General features: G+C 37.7%; 1 protein-coding gene across 2 annotated transcripts; it reads left to right on the top strand.

Moving 5' to 3' along the window:
* The first annotated feature begins 92 nt into the window (after positions 1-92).
* On the top strand, positions 93-17921 carry LOC120770174 (activating transcription factor 7-interacting protein 1). Of its 2 annotated transcripts, none has more exons than XM_040097388.1 (4): positions 93-312; positions 12281-12470; positions 13301-16271; positions 16367-17921. In XM_040097388.1, the coding sequence occupies exons 2-4, from the start codon at positions 12332-12334 to the stop codon at positions 17229-17231; spliced, it is 3975 nt and encodes a 1324-aa protein (XP_039953322.1). In that variant the 5' UTR covers positions 93-312; positions 12281-12331; the 3' UTR covers positions 17232-17921. The 2 variants fall into 2 exon arrangements, with proteins under 2 accessions (XP_039953322.1, XP_039953323.1); XM_040097389.1 differs by lacking the exon at positions 93-312 and adding an exon at positions 11481-11652.
* The last annotated feature ends 1343 nt before the right edge of the window (positions 17922-19264 follow it).

Consider the following 19264-nt stretch of genomic DNA (forward strand, 5'->3'; position numbering starts at 1 on the left):
TTACAACCCTGCTGTTCGGTACATTCGCCTGACAGCTGTCATTTGCTTGCCTGTGCTATTAAACAAACCCAGAATTATTGTTGTTTGTGAATGCTAATCAAAAGGTGTGTGATTGCGGACGGTCAAATGTCAGTTGAGGAAAAATTAAATTCGTTTGAAAAATAAACACTTATTGCAAAAAAACGTACTAATAGTGAAATAACGCAGTAAATAACTTATATCTAATTCATCTGAATTTCTATTGCAAAAACAAAACTAAAGTGAGATTGTTATGAATTTTTGGTACATTGGATATAGAATTTTCCCTTCAGAGTGAGTTTGTTTCTATTTAACATTGCTACTATCATCTTGCGTTAATATTTTGGTTGCTATAGTATTTCCGATTTATTAACTAATTATAGCTTCCCGCCTTTAATTTCACTAATATTTAATCGCAAATTATTTTCTTTACATATATAATAGAGTTGCCAAAAATTAACATTTCATATTTTTATTTACAAAATATTAGAATATTTCTTATTCAGTATTATTTATAGATTTTTAAATAATGTTATTGGTATTGTTATATGAAAATATTGCTTATTATCTAACCCTATAGGATGAAATTATATGATTTATGTGTTGTCAATGATCGTATATCCGGTCTCCTAATAGCTAGGTGGAAATGCTGTTCTTTGCAAAGAAACTGTATATTTTCGCATACGTATTACTTCTTAAAATGCGAAGTTTGAACAAAACTTGTTATTAACAATAGAATAAAATTGCTTACATTGCGCTACCAACTTGGAATGCCAGAATGCTTGGCAACCCTAATAGAAATGGGGTACATGCCTTGAAGAAAGAATTGCCCTGGCGAAACATCATATGCTGAAAATCGTTTTCATCATTTATTAAGTAGCATAGGCTAACCGATTCTATGGACAAATGTAATATTTATGCCTATAGAAAAACCTTAATTGGTTCGAGAAATCCAAAGCAAACATGGCACACATTAAAATGTTTGCGGGAGATGAAGCGATCAATGAAAATAAGATCCGAAATTTTGACCATTTGCAACTATCAACACATTTGAAAATAGATAGAATGCAACCAGGATAAAATATATAGTAAATACTTATAAGTACGTGATTTACCACGATTACGGAAAACATAACCTCAAAAATTTCTTCAATCGATATTATAGAGGCAGAAAAATAGAAGCAGAGCGAGAAAATGTGAACAAGCTCTATATATGCACAAGCACACATACATATATGCAAATAATGCTATACCAGCAGATATCGAAGAGCACTCCGCGATACATACAGAAATATAGCAAAGAGAAATAAAACCGCTGGCGAAAGATAATGCCGTGCTTAAATCTGAACCGATTTCGATAGTACCGTAAGAATTACGGTTATAAGTATTAGGTTAAGATGGTACTAAGATCGGGTCGAATGGATTAATTTTGGAAAAAAACAATTTGAATATGAAATAAATTTCTGATTTAAAATAAAAGCAATAAATACGCATAGAAAATGCATATACTAACGTATACTACATGCGTTAAGTTAAACAAACTAAATTTACGCTTAATAATTTTCGACCGAAACCAATATGGCTGCCATCGGCGCTCGTGTCGTGACATCGTACATTTTGCTTACATGTGGCGTAACTTTGTATTATGTACTATCAAGAGAAGCCAAGCGACGTATTGGGACAGACATACATTTGCACATTATAAATTTACTTCGTGTATGTAAAACTTTGTAGTAAAATGTCAGGGGTTTTAGTCCAAGACCGAATATCTTAATTTCCGACCATATTACTATATTGATGTACTTATCTGTATAGTCTTTTTTATTATACTTAGAGAATACTAAAACAACTAGTATGGATATGTACATAGTATTGTATACTTGCTTTGCACTTAAAGCAAAAATTGAGGGGCGGGTCGGGGTTATAGGCACATATCCAGTACTTCTAATGATATTTTGCATAAATTACATGATACATATTTTGATATTGTTTTTAGAGTATGTATTCGCATACATATTTTCAAGACGTGTTTATGTCTATTTGCAAACTGACATGAATTATCTCTGATATCCAAAAATTCGGACAATGCTCATTCCGAAAGTAGAAGATTAACTCCTCAAACATTAAATATCTACACATTAAATACTTAAATATATGCATATTCATAGTGATTTTAATATTATTTTTATTTTGCCGTCAACCCAACATTCGGCTGCTCTTATATGCTTGCTTTATTCGCGTTCGGTTTTTTCCATACATTTTCGCTAAACGGGGAAACGACGAGTCGTTAACCAAAAAGCGACTCTGTCATATTGTTATTTGTTGGTTAAACTACTGTGATTTTTATTAGTAGCTCAAATGCAACTAACTTTTACATGTAATATATTCCATATATCGGGTATGCATATCGGGTTATTTCCTTTTTTTAAAATCCGTTGGATATAATTCCCTCTGAAAAATTTCTATACGCGTGTCTACACATCTGTACATACATATATATTTATATATATATTTTTCTCATATCATTCCATCGCAGTCATACACATTTGTTGTCACCGATTATTCAGCGTTGTTTTGAGCAGCCAAGAGCCGGTGCTCTTCTTTCTGCTTTTATACGAGTATACCAATGCTTTTCGGATTCTATGGTTGTTTGTGTATATACGCTGCAATCTACCATTCCCGTGATTATTGCTTTGGACTTTGCCTCTTTTCCGTTTTTGGTATATATCTCGGTAATTTAGTTCGACGAAATTTCGTATTTTAACCGACTAACTGAATTACTGCCGAAAAGTTACGTCTTACGACGTATGCTAATGTCCTTACAAATAAATTATAATTTTTGTTTTTATGAAATTCAATATGCTCTCTGTTTTGTTGAAAAATACCATTTTTGTAAAATTATCACCCGAAATTTTTGAACGTATGCGTTCTAATGACATTTATTAACCCACATAATGCTCGCCGCACACTTTCGCTTACTTGCCTAAGAAGAGTAAGAACGTACACTACGCTTCAATCTGCCAGCTAAGTGTGTAGTTCGTCAGCGTTTCTTATGTGTTCCTGAGGTGCTTTGTTATTCGGCTGCTTACCTGAATTTCTAGCATTCAAACTAGAAAAATTTTGAAAAGGTTGCCTTTCTAAAGGTATGAACAAAGATATTACAATATTTGACCCGTCGGTTTTGGTGATTTGCACGTTTTTCGCTATCTTCGTGCATAACCACATTGTAGCCAAGCAGCTGTTTGCGTGCTTATCTGCTTGCTGTTGTCTACTTATCTTTAGCATCTTGCTCTGGAACTCCCTTTGTTACACTTGAAATAATTTTCTACGATTATCCTGGATCAAATTTTCTATCAATCCAAAATTTTTTATAAAATAGATAATAATGATGTCACCTGCTTCTCGAATTCTCTTAATTACTCTCCGATTTTGTGTTCAGTGCTCTCTTACGCTCTGATATGCCTTCAGGTTTTTCGTCTGTTGGTTTGTAACCAACACAACTGTACATACGAGCAGATTTCTTAATATTTCTACAATTGTGCAAAATTTGCGCCCTAGTGAAGAAAATTTCAAAATTTGCGAAAAAATATAGAGTATTTTGGAAATTTCTTCGAACGGAAATGGCTTGAATAGGGTCTGAGTTGGATATCGGTGAGTTATCTTTAGTTACTTTCGAGTACGTGTGCAAGTCGTCACGGTATACATACACAATCGGGTTGGTATTAGGCAAATGCACACATGCACTTATATGCAGGTATATTGTACTCAAACTTATGCAAAAAAAAGAATAAAATAATTATAAGGTGGCAACATCTTTTAATTTTTTTTAATGTTTTTATCACAATTTTTGTGAAACTTGTGGAAAAAAGTATTTATCGAGGTGGCAACATCTTTTTATTATTTTTTTTTTTAATTTTTTTGAAACTGTTTAAGTGCCAAAAACTTATATGTATTGTAAAAAATTAAAATTAACAAAAGCTAACCATTTAATAACCGTTTAAATAGTAAATTACTTAAAATTGTTTAATTAAATAATTTTCTCAATTTTAGTTCATAAAAAATATGTATTAACGCATCTTTGTATGTGCCTCAACTAGTGCTTTGTTTTGCTCTCTTTATTTGCTTGAGCAGACAATTAAAAAACGCGCTCTTTGCACGCTGTTGTGCGCTCTTATAATATCATGCACACACACACGCATATACACAGGTCATAACGCACAGCTGCCGTGCCCACTGGCGTTGGTTAATAGCGCCGTCAGTTATCGGTCGTAAAGCTATAGCTTCAATACCTTCCAATATCTCTCTTGTTTTAATTGCCTTTTGAGATACAAACATTATTTTTTGAAGTAGTAAACTATAATAACAACAATAAAAAGTACAACTTATATGTAAGTCCATTCATTCATTAACTCGCACGTTGGGTTTGCGTCGTTTCTTCGCATTATTCCCCTTAAAGCTATTGTCGTTTATTGTTTTTGTTTGGCTTGCGCTCCGGCGAACAGGTTTTGCGGCAGAATTCTTACGCAACGAAGCTGGTGATTTTTAAAGTGTCACCCGTATGGAAGTTTCTTTTTCGATTATTTTCTCTAAAATTTTTAATTTCAGTAATTTAGCAATGTTTGGTCCGCCTATTTATAATCACATCTATCGTGGTTCAATGTGGAACCCAATGCAAGCCCACACATACAAACATACAGTTATATTGTAATGTAGAGACAGTTTTCGCTATACACAAGTGATATACGCAATTTTATGATTTGGGTTGGCCTCAGCTGCCTATCAGATACCCAAAACGCGTAGAAAGTATTGCTTACCGTGCGAGAGATACCACATTTTTGTGTATCTACATATTGGTGCATAGTGGTGAGTTAGTTTGTGCGTAAGTGCTACGCTCTCAGTAATGTTGTTCGTCCGTCCTCACCGTTTCCGAGATATTTTTTCATATTTTATTCAATGTAATATTTATTACTTTTACACTCCGCACTCATGCAAGGGGTATATGAATTCACTTTTTTATAGCATATAGGTTTCAAACTGAAGATTAGGTTCATCCTTATCAACTATCAAGAAGCGTAGGAACTTTTTTATCTAACTTTTCTTTATAAAAATCTGTATGATATATCTATATTACATATTTGTAAATTGCACCCTGGCCACACCTATTTTGTTGTTCCTATCTGTATATATAATATATACACATGTGCGACTACAGTCGTGCATTATTAATTGGCAACGTTGTTGCTATATTAATTATAGATATATGTATATGTGAGTGAACTTTCTTGGTTTGTTGAAATTTTGTATGCGAAATAATCGACTTTAGAATGTACATAAATTTGCCTGCGAATGTTGATCACCAATCATCACATTCTTATCAAGGCCATTGAAGGACAAGAGAACGCTAAGCTCAGACCATCGGCTATAGGAGAGAGAGGGAGAGAAAAAACTTCGAAAGTTTTTGGACAAAAATGTCGTTGAATACGTAGACATACATAATTCGACTGATATTTGGCAGTATGAGTAGTAACATTCTCTGTGTGGCTTGTGGCGCCGTCCTGTTAGAACCACATATTGTCCAAGTCGATAACATCAAATTCGGGCCAAAAATATTCGGTTATCATTGATCGGTGCGATTCCCATTCACAGTAACGTGCCGGTCTTATTCATCACGTAAGATTTACGGCCCAATGACCCCGCCGGCCAATGAACCGCACCAAACCGTAATTTTTTCGCAATACAATGGTATTTCAAGGAGCTCGTGTGACGCATAGTTTGCTTATTGACGAAGACGTCCAGTTAGAAATGAGCCTCATCGCTGAAGATGATTTTTCAATGAAAATCCGGATCATTTTCAAGTTTTTGCTCAGCCCAATTCACGAACATACGACGATTCTGGTGGTCAAATGGCTTCAGTTGTGGCGCCAATTTGATCTTGTAAGGATATAGGCCCAGATCTTTTCGAAAAATTCGCCACATTGACGTCACGTATGGCGTATGAGATGCCCAACGCTTGAGAACGACGTAAGAGAGACTGATTTGGGTCTTCCTCAATTGATGCGCTAGCGGCAGCAATATTCTCAACACTAGGGGCACTTCTGTGTCTCACTGGCACGAGAACATTTTGTACTGTGCCTATGGATTCAAATTTTTTCACTAGACGCTCAAATGTTGATCTGACAGGACGATTATGCCGACCATAAATTAGACGTAGCACTCTTAAAGTTGAGGCCACTGACTCCGAGTTTCGGTAGTAAATTTAATAATTACGACTTCTTGTTGGATCGTATATCTTTCCATGATGAAATGGCAAATCTTACTGAAGAGAAATATGAAAATATAACTTCGTTTGCTGTCCCTATCAGTCTACCTTTGTAGCGGCTTATTGAGCTTCAGCTGTTTTGACTAGATCGTCAACTTGCTTGGAAAAGTTGATATCAAGACGGCTTTCAAGTTCGAAAAGTGTGTGTGGTTGCAGAAAAGTGTGAGAGTATTGCAACTTGAAAGAAATTTCTTGATCGTGTTACGTTCGAGCAAAGTTATTGAACAATCTAAGAATAAATTTTTCAGAACGAAAACTTTTTTATTTGTCTAAGGTGAAAACGGAGTTAACATTTGTATACCCTGAACAGAATATTTTAAATTTGCCACGAAGTAATACTCAGAAATAAACGTCGATACCCTATGAAATATATCTCTGAATGATCAGCATGACGAGCTGAGTCGATTTAGCCTTGTCCGTATGTTTGTCTATCGGTATATACGCGAACTAGGTCTTCAGTTTTTAAGATATCTGACTGAAATTTTGCACACGATATTTTCTCCCATACAAATCGAACGATTGGTACTTGCATGTAAAACTTTTTCATTTTACGAGATATCTTCGCGAAATTTGGCAAGTCAATAATACAATCTCCGAAGAAATTGTGCAGATCGGATATACCCGAACAATCGGAATCAACATTTGTAAGGAATTTTTTGTATCTGTGAAGTTTTTGTAAGGAAATTTTTGTATCTGTCAAGGGTATTATAGCTTCGGTGAAACCGAAGTTTACGTTTCTTCTTGTTTTTATAGTCTTCAATATAGTATATAGTACTCTGTTCTTACTGTAGTACTATATTTATGCACTCCACTGTTTATGGGTGTTAATGGCTGGAAGTGCGGAATGAGTGTCTACAATGCTTTATGGTGCTGTTATTTCGTACGCAACTATTGAAATACAATGTACTCGTATTGAGATACACACGAACAAACGGCTTTGGCGCTAATGCAGAGATCCTTTGTTAGCTTACTTCTGCTCTTCGGTTTTGTTAGTGTTTCGCTAGCAGCGCTCTCTAAGCTGCAATGCACATATGCTTTTGAGGTACATAACTGTAAAAATTTCTTTGATGAATAAGAACTGGAATCTTGCCTTGAGCTTGCATTTAGAGGAATTTTTGAACTTTTCTTCAAAGGTAGTTATGGTTAAGTACATATGTATTCATGTGTATAACACGTGTACATATGTATAAGCTAGTCAATACCAATATTAGTTAATTTCTATATTTATACCAAAATTAATCTGATGCCTATTTTTAATTTGATACTTTCGAAAAAAATCTACATTTTAAAATCTTTAATAAAATGTTTCATCATAAATCTTGAATCGATTTTACAAAATCGTCGACCGTATACACTTCTACTTCCAACCGATTCGTGTGCATACAATGTTTATACTTTCACCCCCTCTACCTTGGATCCACTCGTCGCCGAACCATTTATTTATATAAGTATGGGTTGGTTTTTCATACGAACGAGCTGCTTCGGCTCTGGTTGTCTTATATACAGCTGCGAGATTTTTAATAGCAGTGCCCACCCCATGTTTCGAAAACTGTTGGTACATATTTTACATTACAAAATTGGTACTTCGTATTCACAGGGGGTTTTACCACAACGTAAAGAAAAGTTTCTGCACACAATAAATTTAAGTTAAGTTGATATTTTATTTATTAAAATTTTTTTTTTGAACCAAGTACATAAATTAATGGAGCAAAAAAATAGCAGTATTTCAGTTTATTATAACTTAGAGGTAATTACGGCAAAAATAAATGGTAATTGATATTTAATTTTATTGATCACATTAATATTTAGTTGCATTGCCATTATTTTTTATGACTGCAACACATCTGTCCTTCATGGAGTCCACAAGGCGACGACATCTTTCCAATGGAATGTTATACCATGCCTTTTGAACTACTTCCCACAAATCCTTGTTATTTGTTGGTTTTTCATCCCAAACGGCTTTCTTTAGATCAGTCCATAAGTTCTCAATTGGATTGAGGTCTGGCGATTGAGCTGGCCACTCCATAACCTCAATCCTATTCTCTCGAAACCATTCTTTTGCCACTTTACTAGTATGTTTTGGATCATTGTCTTGTTGCATGATCCATTTCAGTGGCATACTGTCTTCGGCATAAGGAAGCATGTTAGTTTGCAAAATATTCACATACAGGTATTGATCCATTATTTTTTCAATGAGCCGTATCGGACCAACACCATGATAGGAAAAACATGCCCATACCATAATAGATGATCCACCATGTTTAAGGGTTTTCCTAGTATACCTTGGATCATATTCTTTATTAGGTGGACGTCTCACATATTCCCTTGATCCTTTCCCACCATAGAGAACCATTTTGCTTTCATCGGTCCAAAGAATATTTCGCCACTTTTGGAGTGACCACAACAAGTGATCGTGTGCAAACCTTAGTCTTTTGTCAATGTGATTTTTTTTCAAAAGAGGAACTTTGCGGGGGCTCCGAGCATACAAATTATTATCTCTTAAACATCGTCTGACTGTATGGACTCCACATGGCAGATTTAACTCATCTTTAATTTGTGTAGCTGCCTTTGATGGATTGGCTCTGCTAGTCCTTACTATGCGTTTCTCCAGGGATGCTGATAAAATCCTTTTACGCCCACGTGTTTCAGATGATTTTTGGTATTTAAGAGCATTGGAAATCATTTTTGCAGAACAACATAGTAATTTCTGTACTTCTTTATAAGTTTTACCTGCACTTATCAGATTTTTTATCAAATTGCGTTTCTCCGTGCTGCAATGTTTTCCACGACCCACTTTAGATAAATATATTGCGTGAACACAATAATTAATTTCTTATTATATTGTAAATGATAATATTACTTACTTTTAAAAATCGTATATATTAAATTTTCAATTATATTCAGAAAACAATTAAACGCTGCTATTAATGTGCTCGCCATACAAACTACTTAGCGTCAGTGAAATTAAAATATCAAAATATGATGCCAATCTACGGTTATTCGAACATGACTAACTGCGAATACTAGTGTTAGTAAACGCTTTAGCAAAAAGAAAAAATGAAAACATTTAAAAATAGTAAAACTACAGTGGTAGACAGTATGTCCTTCAAGGGACTGCTATTATTTTTCTCGCAACTGTATGTATTTCGACTGGCTCTCCGGGTGCTCGTGCGTTGGCTTTGCTTGTTTGACAACTTTGTAGCTTTTCGGTCTGTGCAAAAATTTTCTACGCTACATGGTTTTCCATAAATTAACATTAAATAAATAAAACAACGATTTTTATAAAAATAACAGCATTTCATTTATTTGGTAGCAGTTTCCTAAGCGAAAATAGTCTGGAAGTAACTGCAAAGCAAAATTATAAAACATTTTTATTTTGGAAAAATAATATTTTGTTTAATTTTAATTATTTGTATTACATTTGGCATATTTTTTTGTTTTTAACTTGACTTTTGACCCTTCATTTAAAATGTCGCCGTAAATCAGTACATACTATCTCGCTCACACAACTCCCGCTGCGCTAAGTTCGTTTTCGTTCGTGGCTTGCTGAATGTTTGTTAACTACACACTATGTTTGTCTGTTTGTAGTGCATTGGACTGCTAATATCTACAACTGTAAAGTTACTATTCCGACCATAAATTCTTGAACTATTCCATAGTTTGTAAGCGGTTTTTCTTGATTTCTCAAGTCCGAGCATTTGAAAGGCGCATATGCTTATTGAAAGCTCGCTTGCTTATCTGCTTCATTATCTTCAATAAACTGCCAGTACTTACCTCTTCGTCTTATGGACCCTGTTATAAATCTGTGGCATCTTATGCTTGCTGGTAGTGCCCAAAAGTCGGTTAAAAAGTTTAAATTGTCGCCTAAAGTTAGCGTCCACATGCTGCGGAGGCTTGGTGTAGATCGTATGTGTGTGTATACTTGCGTGTTGGCGTATTTGTGTGTTTTGTTGTTTGAGTGTGTTTGTTGTAGTGCGGCAAATGCATTTGTGCATTTGTGCAGCTTAGCCGCAGGTTTGCTGTGCAAATTTTGTGTTGCTGTTGCTGGGCGCCACCGTTGAAGTCAATTATTGTTGTTTTGACGCTGGGTGTCGGGGAACATGCACTTCTATGTGTTTGTGCTGGGAGCTTTAACTAAATCAACCGGGTTTTTATGTATGTACATATGTATATAAATATAGTTTTTTTAATATTTACTACAATATATATTTCTGAAAAATTTGTTTGAGTGTTAAACAATTTAAACTTTCCTCTACTTTTTTGTATTTTTTTTTAGGTTATATTTTTTACGCTGCTTTTGCTTTCATTTATGCTTTATTTTTTCATTTTCAATATTTTAAAATATTTGCTTTAGATTTTTTAATTAAATGTGACGTTCATTAAATCCTAATTTCTTCCGGCTGAATTAAGTAGAAAGCTTTGTGCTAGTCGAAAAGCTTTATTTTAGTGGTGCTTTGGTGTAAAACAGCTTTCGCGTTGCTGTAGCTGTCATCAGGTGAACTACATTAATTGTGTAATATCGCGAATTTCTCAGACATGAAGTAAATTTTTGCATAGTTTTCCAGCACATGTGTATGTACATATGTATATATGCACCAACATATGTATGTACATATGTGTATGTTTATATGCAACAATTTAGTATTTTTGACTCCAATATTAATAGTGTTTTGTCTGCGAGTTATCTGCGTACATCCTAAGTCCACCATTTCATTGCCAAACCACTCGTTTCGTCGCGACTAAACGCAGTTGGGATCCACATACGTTCCACATGTTACGCCGTTACTAGCTGCCTACTTTGTGACACTTCTGTATAACTTTGTGCATAACTCATAAATATATGTATGCCGTTATAACATATATTCATCTATACATAAATAAATATTGCTGCCACCTAACCTAAGTATAAACAATCGGTTAAACTCGTAGTACTTCCTAGTTCCCTAGTACAGCGTGCATCTCGTTTTATGGTATTAGTCCACTTCTCGACCTATTTTACATTGATCCGAGAAGCAAAAAGCAAAAACTACCTGGTGCTAGTCGGCATACGAGAAATCGTACGAGCTATCTATCTATCGTGTTCAAGCAAAGACGACAGTTCGTTCAAAATTTTATGCTCGCTACATTTTCAGTTCTTTGTATCACGTGAAATTGTCCGGTTGTGTTTTCGTTTCACTCGTGTCTAGCAGTTGCAAGTTGCGCCTGGGCGTTTGTTGTTGTGTGTTCTTGTATGCCTGTGCATGAGATTGTACGTGAATCACAGCATTAGCAGACAACAGTTTTACGGACTTGAAGCGCAAGTTGTATTCTAAATTGTAAGTCGTCAAAAAATTAAATTTTCGAAATCTATATTTTTGTATGTATGTACATATGTATATTTATAATTTTTGTATTTTTAAGTTTTTTAGTTTCTTTAAATAGTTTGTTGTTTGTATTAATATTGTCCGCTCATTTTGTTTACATGCTCTCTGCTGCCCTCTCTCCCTCGATAATGCTCTTTTTGGCGTTTACTCTTTTGCGCTCTTTTTTTTGCATTGTTTGTCGACGTTTCGCGTGTTTCATATAATCAGCGTTGATTCTATACATTTGGTCTATGCCGCGTTGTTGTCTTCTATCTAAATTTTATGATTTACCGTCGTTTTGTTTTTGCAATTTTTATTGCACATTTGCTTTCTCGTTCTGTTCTCGTTGTATTCCTTAATTATGGCATGTGGCTTTCACTGTCGGGTTACTGAAGTTACTAAGCCGTAATTTTAACCTAGGCTTAACTCGAAAAACCACTTTTAACTTCGCTTTGATATTTGTCGCTCAGTGCGTTTAGTTGTGTTAATTAAGAAATTATACTTAAAATTTAAACACTGTTGTAATTACTCGAACCTTCTTTAAGCCTATATTCTTATGCCTTCTTCTTATTTAATGTAATTTTATTTTTTCTGCTTTCAGTCAACTTTAATGCATTACTCAGAGTGAATACTCATACCCACAAGCCACAAAATGATGGAAGTTAAGCAGAGCGCACCGACCGACTTTAACAAGCTGGCAACAACGAGTAGTAATGGCAATCCCGATGACTTGGATGTCATGTCAGAATTGGAGACAACAAAACTGAAAAGTGATTTATTGAATACAAACGGTAAATAGAGCGTTGTAATTGCGTTTTAATTGATGGAGCTTTGAGGAAATTGTTGCACAAAACACCTCTTTTGGGGTGGGGTTAATTGCGACTTCTTTAGAAGAAGTGCCAAAGAGATAGAGAAACAAGAAAATTGTACCCACGGCATTCGGGTCTAAGTAACCGGAACGTAGCCGGATTTTTATCGGTGTCAGGACAGTCAGCTCGGCACCTCGAAATTACTTTAGGACTGATTCCTGTCGCTACAACAACAACAGAAACAAAAAAGTGTTAACTTCGGTCGAATCGAATCTATACTATCCTTCAGGGGTGCATTTTTTATAGCATATAAAGTATAAAAAAATATTTGCCTAGATTTCGATCGATTAGTTTGTATGGCAGCTATGTATATACTATAGTGGTCCGTTATAAATAATTTGTAAGGAGATTGTAGAGTTGTATTTAACAATAGTCGGTGCCAAATTTCCTAAAGATACCTTGTGAAATAAAAGAGTTTTCGATACAATGACTTGAGTTTGATCAGTCAGTTTGTATGGCAGCTATGATCTATAGTGGTCCGATATCCGCGGCGCCGACAAATGAGAAGCTTCTTGGAAAGAGCAGAACGTGCCCAAAATTTCAGATCAAGACCTCAAAAACTGAGAGATTATTTTGAGTATATGCAGACGATAGGACATATTTTCTCCGGCGTTTCCTTCTGTGTGTTAAAATCTTCGAGTCCAACTTAATATACCCTGTGCAGGGTCATAGTTTCAATACGTGTTCAACTCCAAGCTCCATCAAATAAATATTTACAGTTATGCATCTTTTTAGCACCTCAATCTTTTTAGATCTGCCACAAAATGGTTTAATCGGTGACGTTTCAAACGGTTTCGCCGATGGCGGCGATGGTCTGGATCTCGATGAACTAATTGATTTAAATGAGGCTGTCAATCCTGAATTGGAAGAGGCGTTGCTGCGTGAAGACGATGATGATGACAGTGGTGCAAATGTAGTTGATAAATTGCTGGCCGAGGTGGTGCCGAAAGCGACTGCCGTGCTTGATGAAAAAAAGGCTGACAAGGTCGAGGATAGTACAACGCCTGCAACAGCTTGTCTGGATAATACAGGCGACGATCTGGATAAGTTAATTTCGAAAATTAATGATCTCGAAGATTGCATTGAGACATCGTCCTCGGACAAGGATGAGGCAGTGAGCAAAATTGCGGTCACAGCTGAAGCAGCGGAAGCAGAAGTAACAGCAGAAACGTCAAAACAAGTAACAGAGAAGAAGGAAGATGCGGTAAAGGTTGGAAATGCCGAAAAAGGGAGTACGCCGGGTACGAGTGTTGAAAAGCCCGAAGTTAATGATGATAAGGAGAATGTCAAAACATCAAACTCAAATGATGAGAGCATTGAGGATATTGATGGAGAGGAAAATAAAAAAGTGGATGAACATGCAAATAGTGATAAAGATAGCATAAATAAAGATAATGATAAAATCGAAGAAGTGGAAAAAGAAAAACAAAAAATTAATGCAGAAGATACGTTAGAAAAGGAGCAAACTGAGAGCGACAGCTCAAAGAAAGACTGTAAACAAGTTATTGATGAGATTATAGAAAAAAGCGTCGGCATTACAGCAAAAGAATCAGAATCAAACCAGAAAGTTATAGAAGACACCGAAACGGAAGCTAAAGAATTGCAGAAAGTATCAGCGGAAAACAGAAATATTGAAGATAAAGAGTCCATAAAAGCAGATAGCACTAATGCTGAGGCGGACCCAATAGCTATCGAGTTGCAAAGCATTAACGCTAAAAGCAAATCAGGAGAGGCGGACGATTCCGATGATGACGTTATTTTCTTTGTGGGCAAGTCGGAAGCCAAGGAAACGAAGGAAAGCATTGTTGATACAAACAAAAAAGCTGACGGTCCAGCTGTCCAATCAATGGAGGTGGACGACGATGATGATGTTGTGCTATTGCTTGATGATGATGAAGAAACGTCGTTGACAGGGGGAAAAAGCACGGACGCCACAGAAAAGCCAATCGCTTCTGAAATTGGTAAAAGTGAGAGTGCAACAGACGAAACAAAATCTAAATTAGATACAGACAGTGTTAAGACTGCAATTGAACAAAAAACGGAAAAAGGCGAAAGCGTGGCTGATAAAACAGCGCTACAGTCAGACAACTCGGACAATGCCTGTGACAAGTTCGAAAGTGAAAAATCAGCGCCGACGCCACAAAGGGACGATGAAACAAAATCCAAAACTTCGGAAGCTGTCGATGAGACAAACAGCAATTGTAGTAGCAGCAGCAATTTGTTACAAGAAACACAAACCATAGAGAAAGCCGGTACAGCTGGTAGCACTGGGGACGACGATGGCGATGCAGCGGATGAGCCGGAGAATGAAGAAGATGCCGACGATGCCGAGAGCAGCGGCGCCATAGAATTAGTGGAGGACGATAGTCGTGCCGCTGGCGAAGAGAAGGCAACTGAGCCACCGAACAAACGCTTACGCTTGAGTCTTGAGACTGATGAGAGCTTAAAAGCCGATGAAGAGTCACGTAGCAGCAATAAATCCTCCGATTCTGCACCTAAACTTGATCCGTTTGAGGTAATCAAGATTGCGGAGGACAGTAATGACGGTGAGAATAGTGAAAAGTCATTGGGCGTGTCAACAGCTGTTGCAATAAAGCGAACGCACGACGAGTTAGAACAGAAGAGCGCAGACGAATCAACATCCGATGCGACGGAGGAAGTGGCAAATAAAAAGACTAAAATACACGAGTCTGTTACGATCGAGGAAGCTATAAAAACAGAAACAATGAATGTGCCCGAAAGCGGTGTGGCCACAGATGAAAAGCTTGCAACAGAAAGCAAAGAGGCAAAATCGGGTTTGGCGGATGAAAAAATCGATTTCGGGAAAGTATTGCCTCAACTTCGCGCCATAGCTTCAGACATTCCAATTCCACTCTATCCAGCACCCAAGCTCTTAAACGGCGATGCACCCACGTTAAGTTTAGACTTCTTCAAACGGTTTCGCAAGAACTTCGACAAACTCACCAAAACCGATTTGGAAGAGTTGGTGCTGCAGAAAGTAGTCGAAGCCATCGTGCACAAAAGTGAGTTCGCCGAAATGCGCGAAACTATCGACAAGCAGGAGAAACAAATCACAGCGCATCGAGCAAAAATCGCCGAAATCTCGAAACAGTTTCGTGATTTGGAAATGGTGCACAATCGTGTGTTAAAAGATATCGAAACAAAGAATTCACAATTCATTATGCCCGTCAAAATTACTCGTGCCGTAGGTCTACAAGTCTACGTACCGAACAAGCGCGGCTCAGACGTTGTTCCAACCAATACTCCCACCCATGTGTCCACATCACCACAACGTGGTCAAATGCCACCACCGTCTTCGCCGCCGCGTCAGCCGAGTAGCACGCCTGAAACGCGGTCGGGTAATTCCGCGCTGGCCTCAGCTGCGGTGGCAGCCTCTATGAATGCGCGGCGCGGTTGCGTACAAAAGGTAACACCACAGCGCCCTGTGGATAACGGTATGTCGCCAACACCACGTCCACCCTCATATCGCATAAATCCTGGAGTTTTGCAAACGGCGTTAACACAAGGTTCCCAAACTACAGCTCCTGCGGCGGCGGCGGCGTCGTCGTCACAACAAGCTGCCGGCATGCCTCGTGTATTGAACAAGGGTGTGGCGTCGGGTCAGCAACGGCTAGTGCGCTTCCCTACCAATGAGCAAGTGCGTGCACAACATTTACAACAACAACAACAATACGCAGCGCGCCAGCAGGCGCAAAATAACATGTAAGTATAGTTTTAGTGAATTTTCCTTTACATTTTCCAACTATTACTTATTCTGAGAAAAAATATTAAAAACTGTTTGTTTTATATGTCTACAGACGCAAATTGGCTCCAAAGACCAATGCTGTTGGTCCCTTACCCACGCAGCAGACACAGTTCCGACGTCCGGTCGAAGCGACGGCTGCCTCGCCTAACGCGTCCGTAGATCACTACATGAACCAATTGAACCAAGCCTCGCCCGCAGTGGGCAGTGTGACAATAGCTGCGGCCAAACCGAAGGAGAAAGCTGTCATTGATCTAACCGATGAGGATGAGGTTGCCAGCGCTGCGGCGACAACGACCCCTGTGCAGCGTGGCGTCAACACCAACACACAGATCTTGAATAATAATGCGCGCGCAGTGCCACCGCTAACGCGCATGCCGCACAATTCACAGGTAGCAGTGCGTTCGACAGCGGTGAATGTGCGTCAGCCACCGGCGGCAAAAGCGAACAACAGTGCGCTGATGTCGAATATAACCACGCCGCCCGGCACCAGCATTACGCGTGTACACATAACTCCAGCGAATATGCCAGCAGCCGCACCGGTACGCAAATACAATCACCCTGCGCCACTGCCAAACACACCGCCGCAACCCTACAATCCGGGCTGGAAGCTGCCACCGCCACGCCCCACCATACGCATCAGCAATCTGGAGAACGGCATTGTTATCTCCTGGACCATGGAAGATTCCATGGAGCGTTTTGCCGAGTGCGTCACCTATCAAATTTATGCCTACCAAGAGACATCGGGTCCGCCGGCGGTTGATTCATGGCGCCATGTGGGCGATGTGAAAGCGATGTTACTGCCCATGGCCGTCACGCTGACGCAGTTCCAAGAGGGTCAACGTTACTACTTTGCGGTGCGCGCAGTGGATGAACATAAGCGTCTGGGACCCTTTAGTTTACCCAAAACATGGACTTAAGCATGTGGCTAGGAGTTTTAAATTTGTAGACACGTTAGTTAAGCTTAGGGAAATAGAGAGAATCGCTGATTCATATTCGCATGAGTTTTAATTTTTTTTATTTCATTTTATTATTTTATTTTTTAGATCTATTTTTCAGATTAGTTAAGTGTTTTAATTATAGGCCTCACAACCTCATATTTATTGTTTATGAAAGCAGAATTAACCGTTATATGCGAGTATGTAATATAAAAAATATAATTGTAGCTAAGATAAGTTTCTTTTGAACTAAAAGCAAGAACAAAAACAAAAACACAAACCAACCTATACAACAACATCATCACAGTTAGGCGTTTAGAGAATTGCGTTATATAAGTTATTGTTTATTTTCCACCCCTAATGATAATGTTTCGGCGAATTTCAAACCCCCAATAAATAGAATATATATGTATGGTATGTAGTCTAGAGCTAACGAATTACTCGTAATTCTAAAATTAGGTCTCAATTAAAACAAATATTAATTAAAATTGAAATATTGGCATATTTGAGTATATTAATTGCAGCATATGTTTAACATAAGTATTTTTAATCGATATTAATATAAATATTATACCTAATGACATAGTTACATAGTTCAGCAGAAAAAGCAAGATATTGAAATTACACTCAAAATAACACAAAACAAGCGAATAAATTTATTTAATTAATGTATGAATGCATTTAATTCTTAATTGCATATTTGTGGAATGTATGTTGCTGTTGTTGTAGCGCGTACCTTCGCCCAGTCCGAAGTGTATTTGATTATCGAAGGCTTATAAAAGGATTTCAGAACATGCAAACACATCTTTCCTTCTTGAATTATTGACGACCATTTTTTGTTCTTTTGCACATTTTGGGTTAATAAAAGAGGCAAAACATGTCTTTTTCACATCCAGTGGGGCTTACTTATTCGATTGGCAAACCTCAGCATACTATACTTTTCAATACCCTTCAGGTTTGACTTATCCCCAGTCAGACTCAAAAGCATTAATTTTCCAATTCCTTTTTAATAATCCAGGGATGTGATTAGAAAAAGACATCACACTACCGACACACTATAAGATATTAAATTTTTCTTCGCTCGGGTGCGTTCAGAAATCTTCGAGTTGCTATTACAAATTTATGAAATCTTTACTGGCGTAGACAGCGCTTACACAGTTAAAGCGGAGTTTATAACAGCGTCCCAGTCGTTCTTCCTTTTAACTGTTTGGCGCCAATTGCAGATTCCAAGTGTAGCCAGGTTCTTCTCCACCTGTTCTTTCCAACGGAGTCTGCCTCTTCCTCTGCTTCCTCCAAGCGGACAATATGATCTAGCCAGCGTAGCCTCTGTCTCTTAATTCGCTGAACTATGTTCCATTGGCTGTGGTATTCGAGGTTGCCAATGCGTAAAAGACCATAAATCTTCCGCAGAACCATTCTCTCGAAAACTCGTAACGTCGACTTATCAGATGTTGTCATCGACCGTGCCTCTGCACCATTTAACAGGACGGGGATGATGAGTGACTTGTAAAGTTTGGTCTTTGTTCGTCGAGAGAGGACTTTACTTCTCAATTGCCTACTGAGTCCGAAGTAGCACCTGTTATCACGGAGAAGTTATTATGCGTTGGATTTTGAGGCTGATATTGTTGTCGGTGTTAATGTTGGTTCCAAGATACAATTAGACGAAATTATCTACGACTTCGAAATTTTGGCCGTCAACTGTGACGTGGGAGCCAAGGTGCGAATGGGATGACAGAAGATAATTCGTCTTACCCTCGTTCACAATCAGACCCATTTGCTTCGCTGCTTTGTCCAGCCTGAAGAAAGCAGAACTAACGGCGCGGTTGCTATGACCAATGCTATCCATGTCATCGGCATACTCCAGCAATTGTACAATCTTGTAGAAGATTGTATCTTCTCTATTCAGCTCTGCAGCTCGAAATATTTTCTCCAGCAGTAGATTAAAGAAGTCGCACGACAGAGAGTCACCTTGTCTGTAACCTCGTTTGGTATAGAACGGTTCGGAGAGGTCCTTC

Source organism: Bactrocera tryoni, chromosome 3 (assembly GCF_016617805.1).
Source record: "Bactrocera tryoni isolate S06 chromosome 3, CSIRO_BtryS06_freeze2, whole genome shotgun sequence".
NCBI lineage: Eukaryota > Metazoa > Arthropoda > Insecta > Diptera > Tephritidae > Bactrocera > Bactrocera tryoni.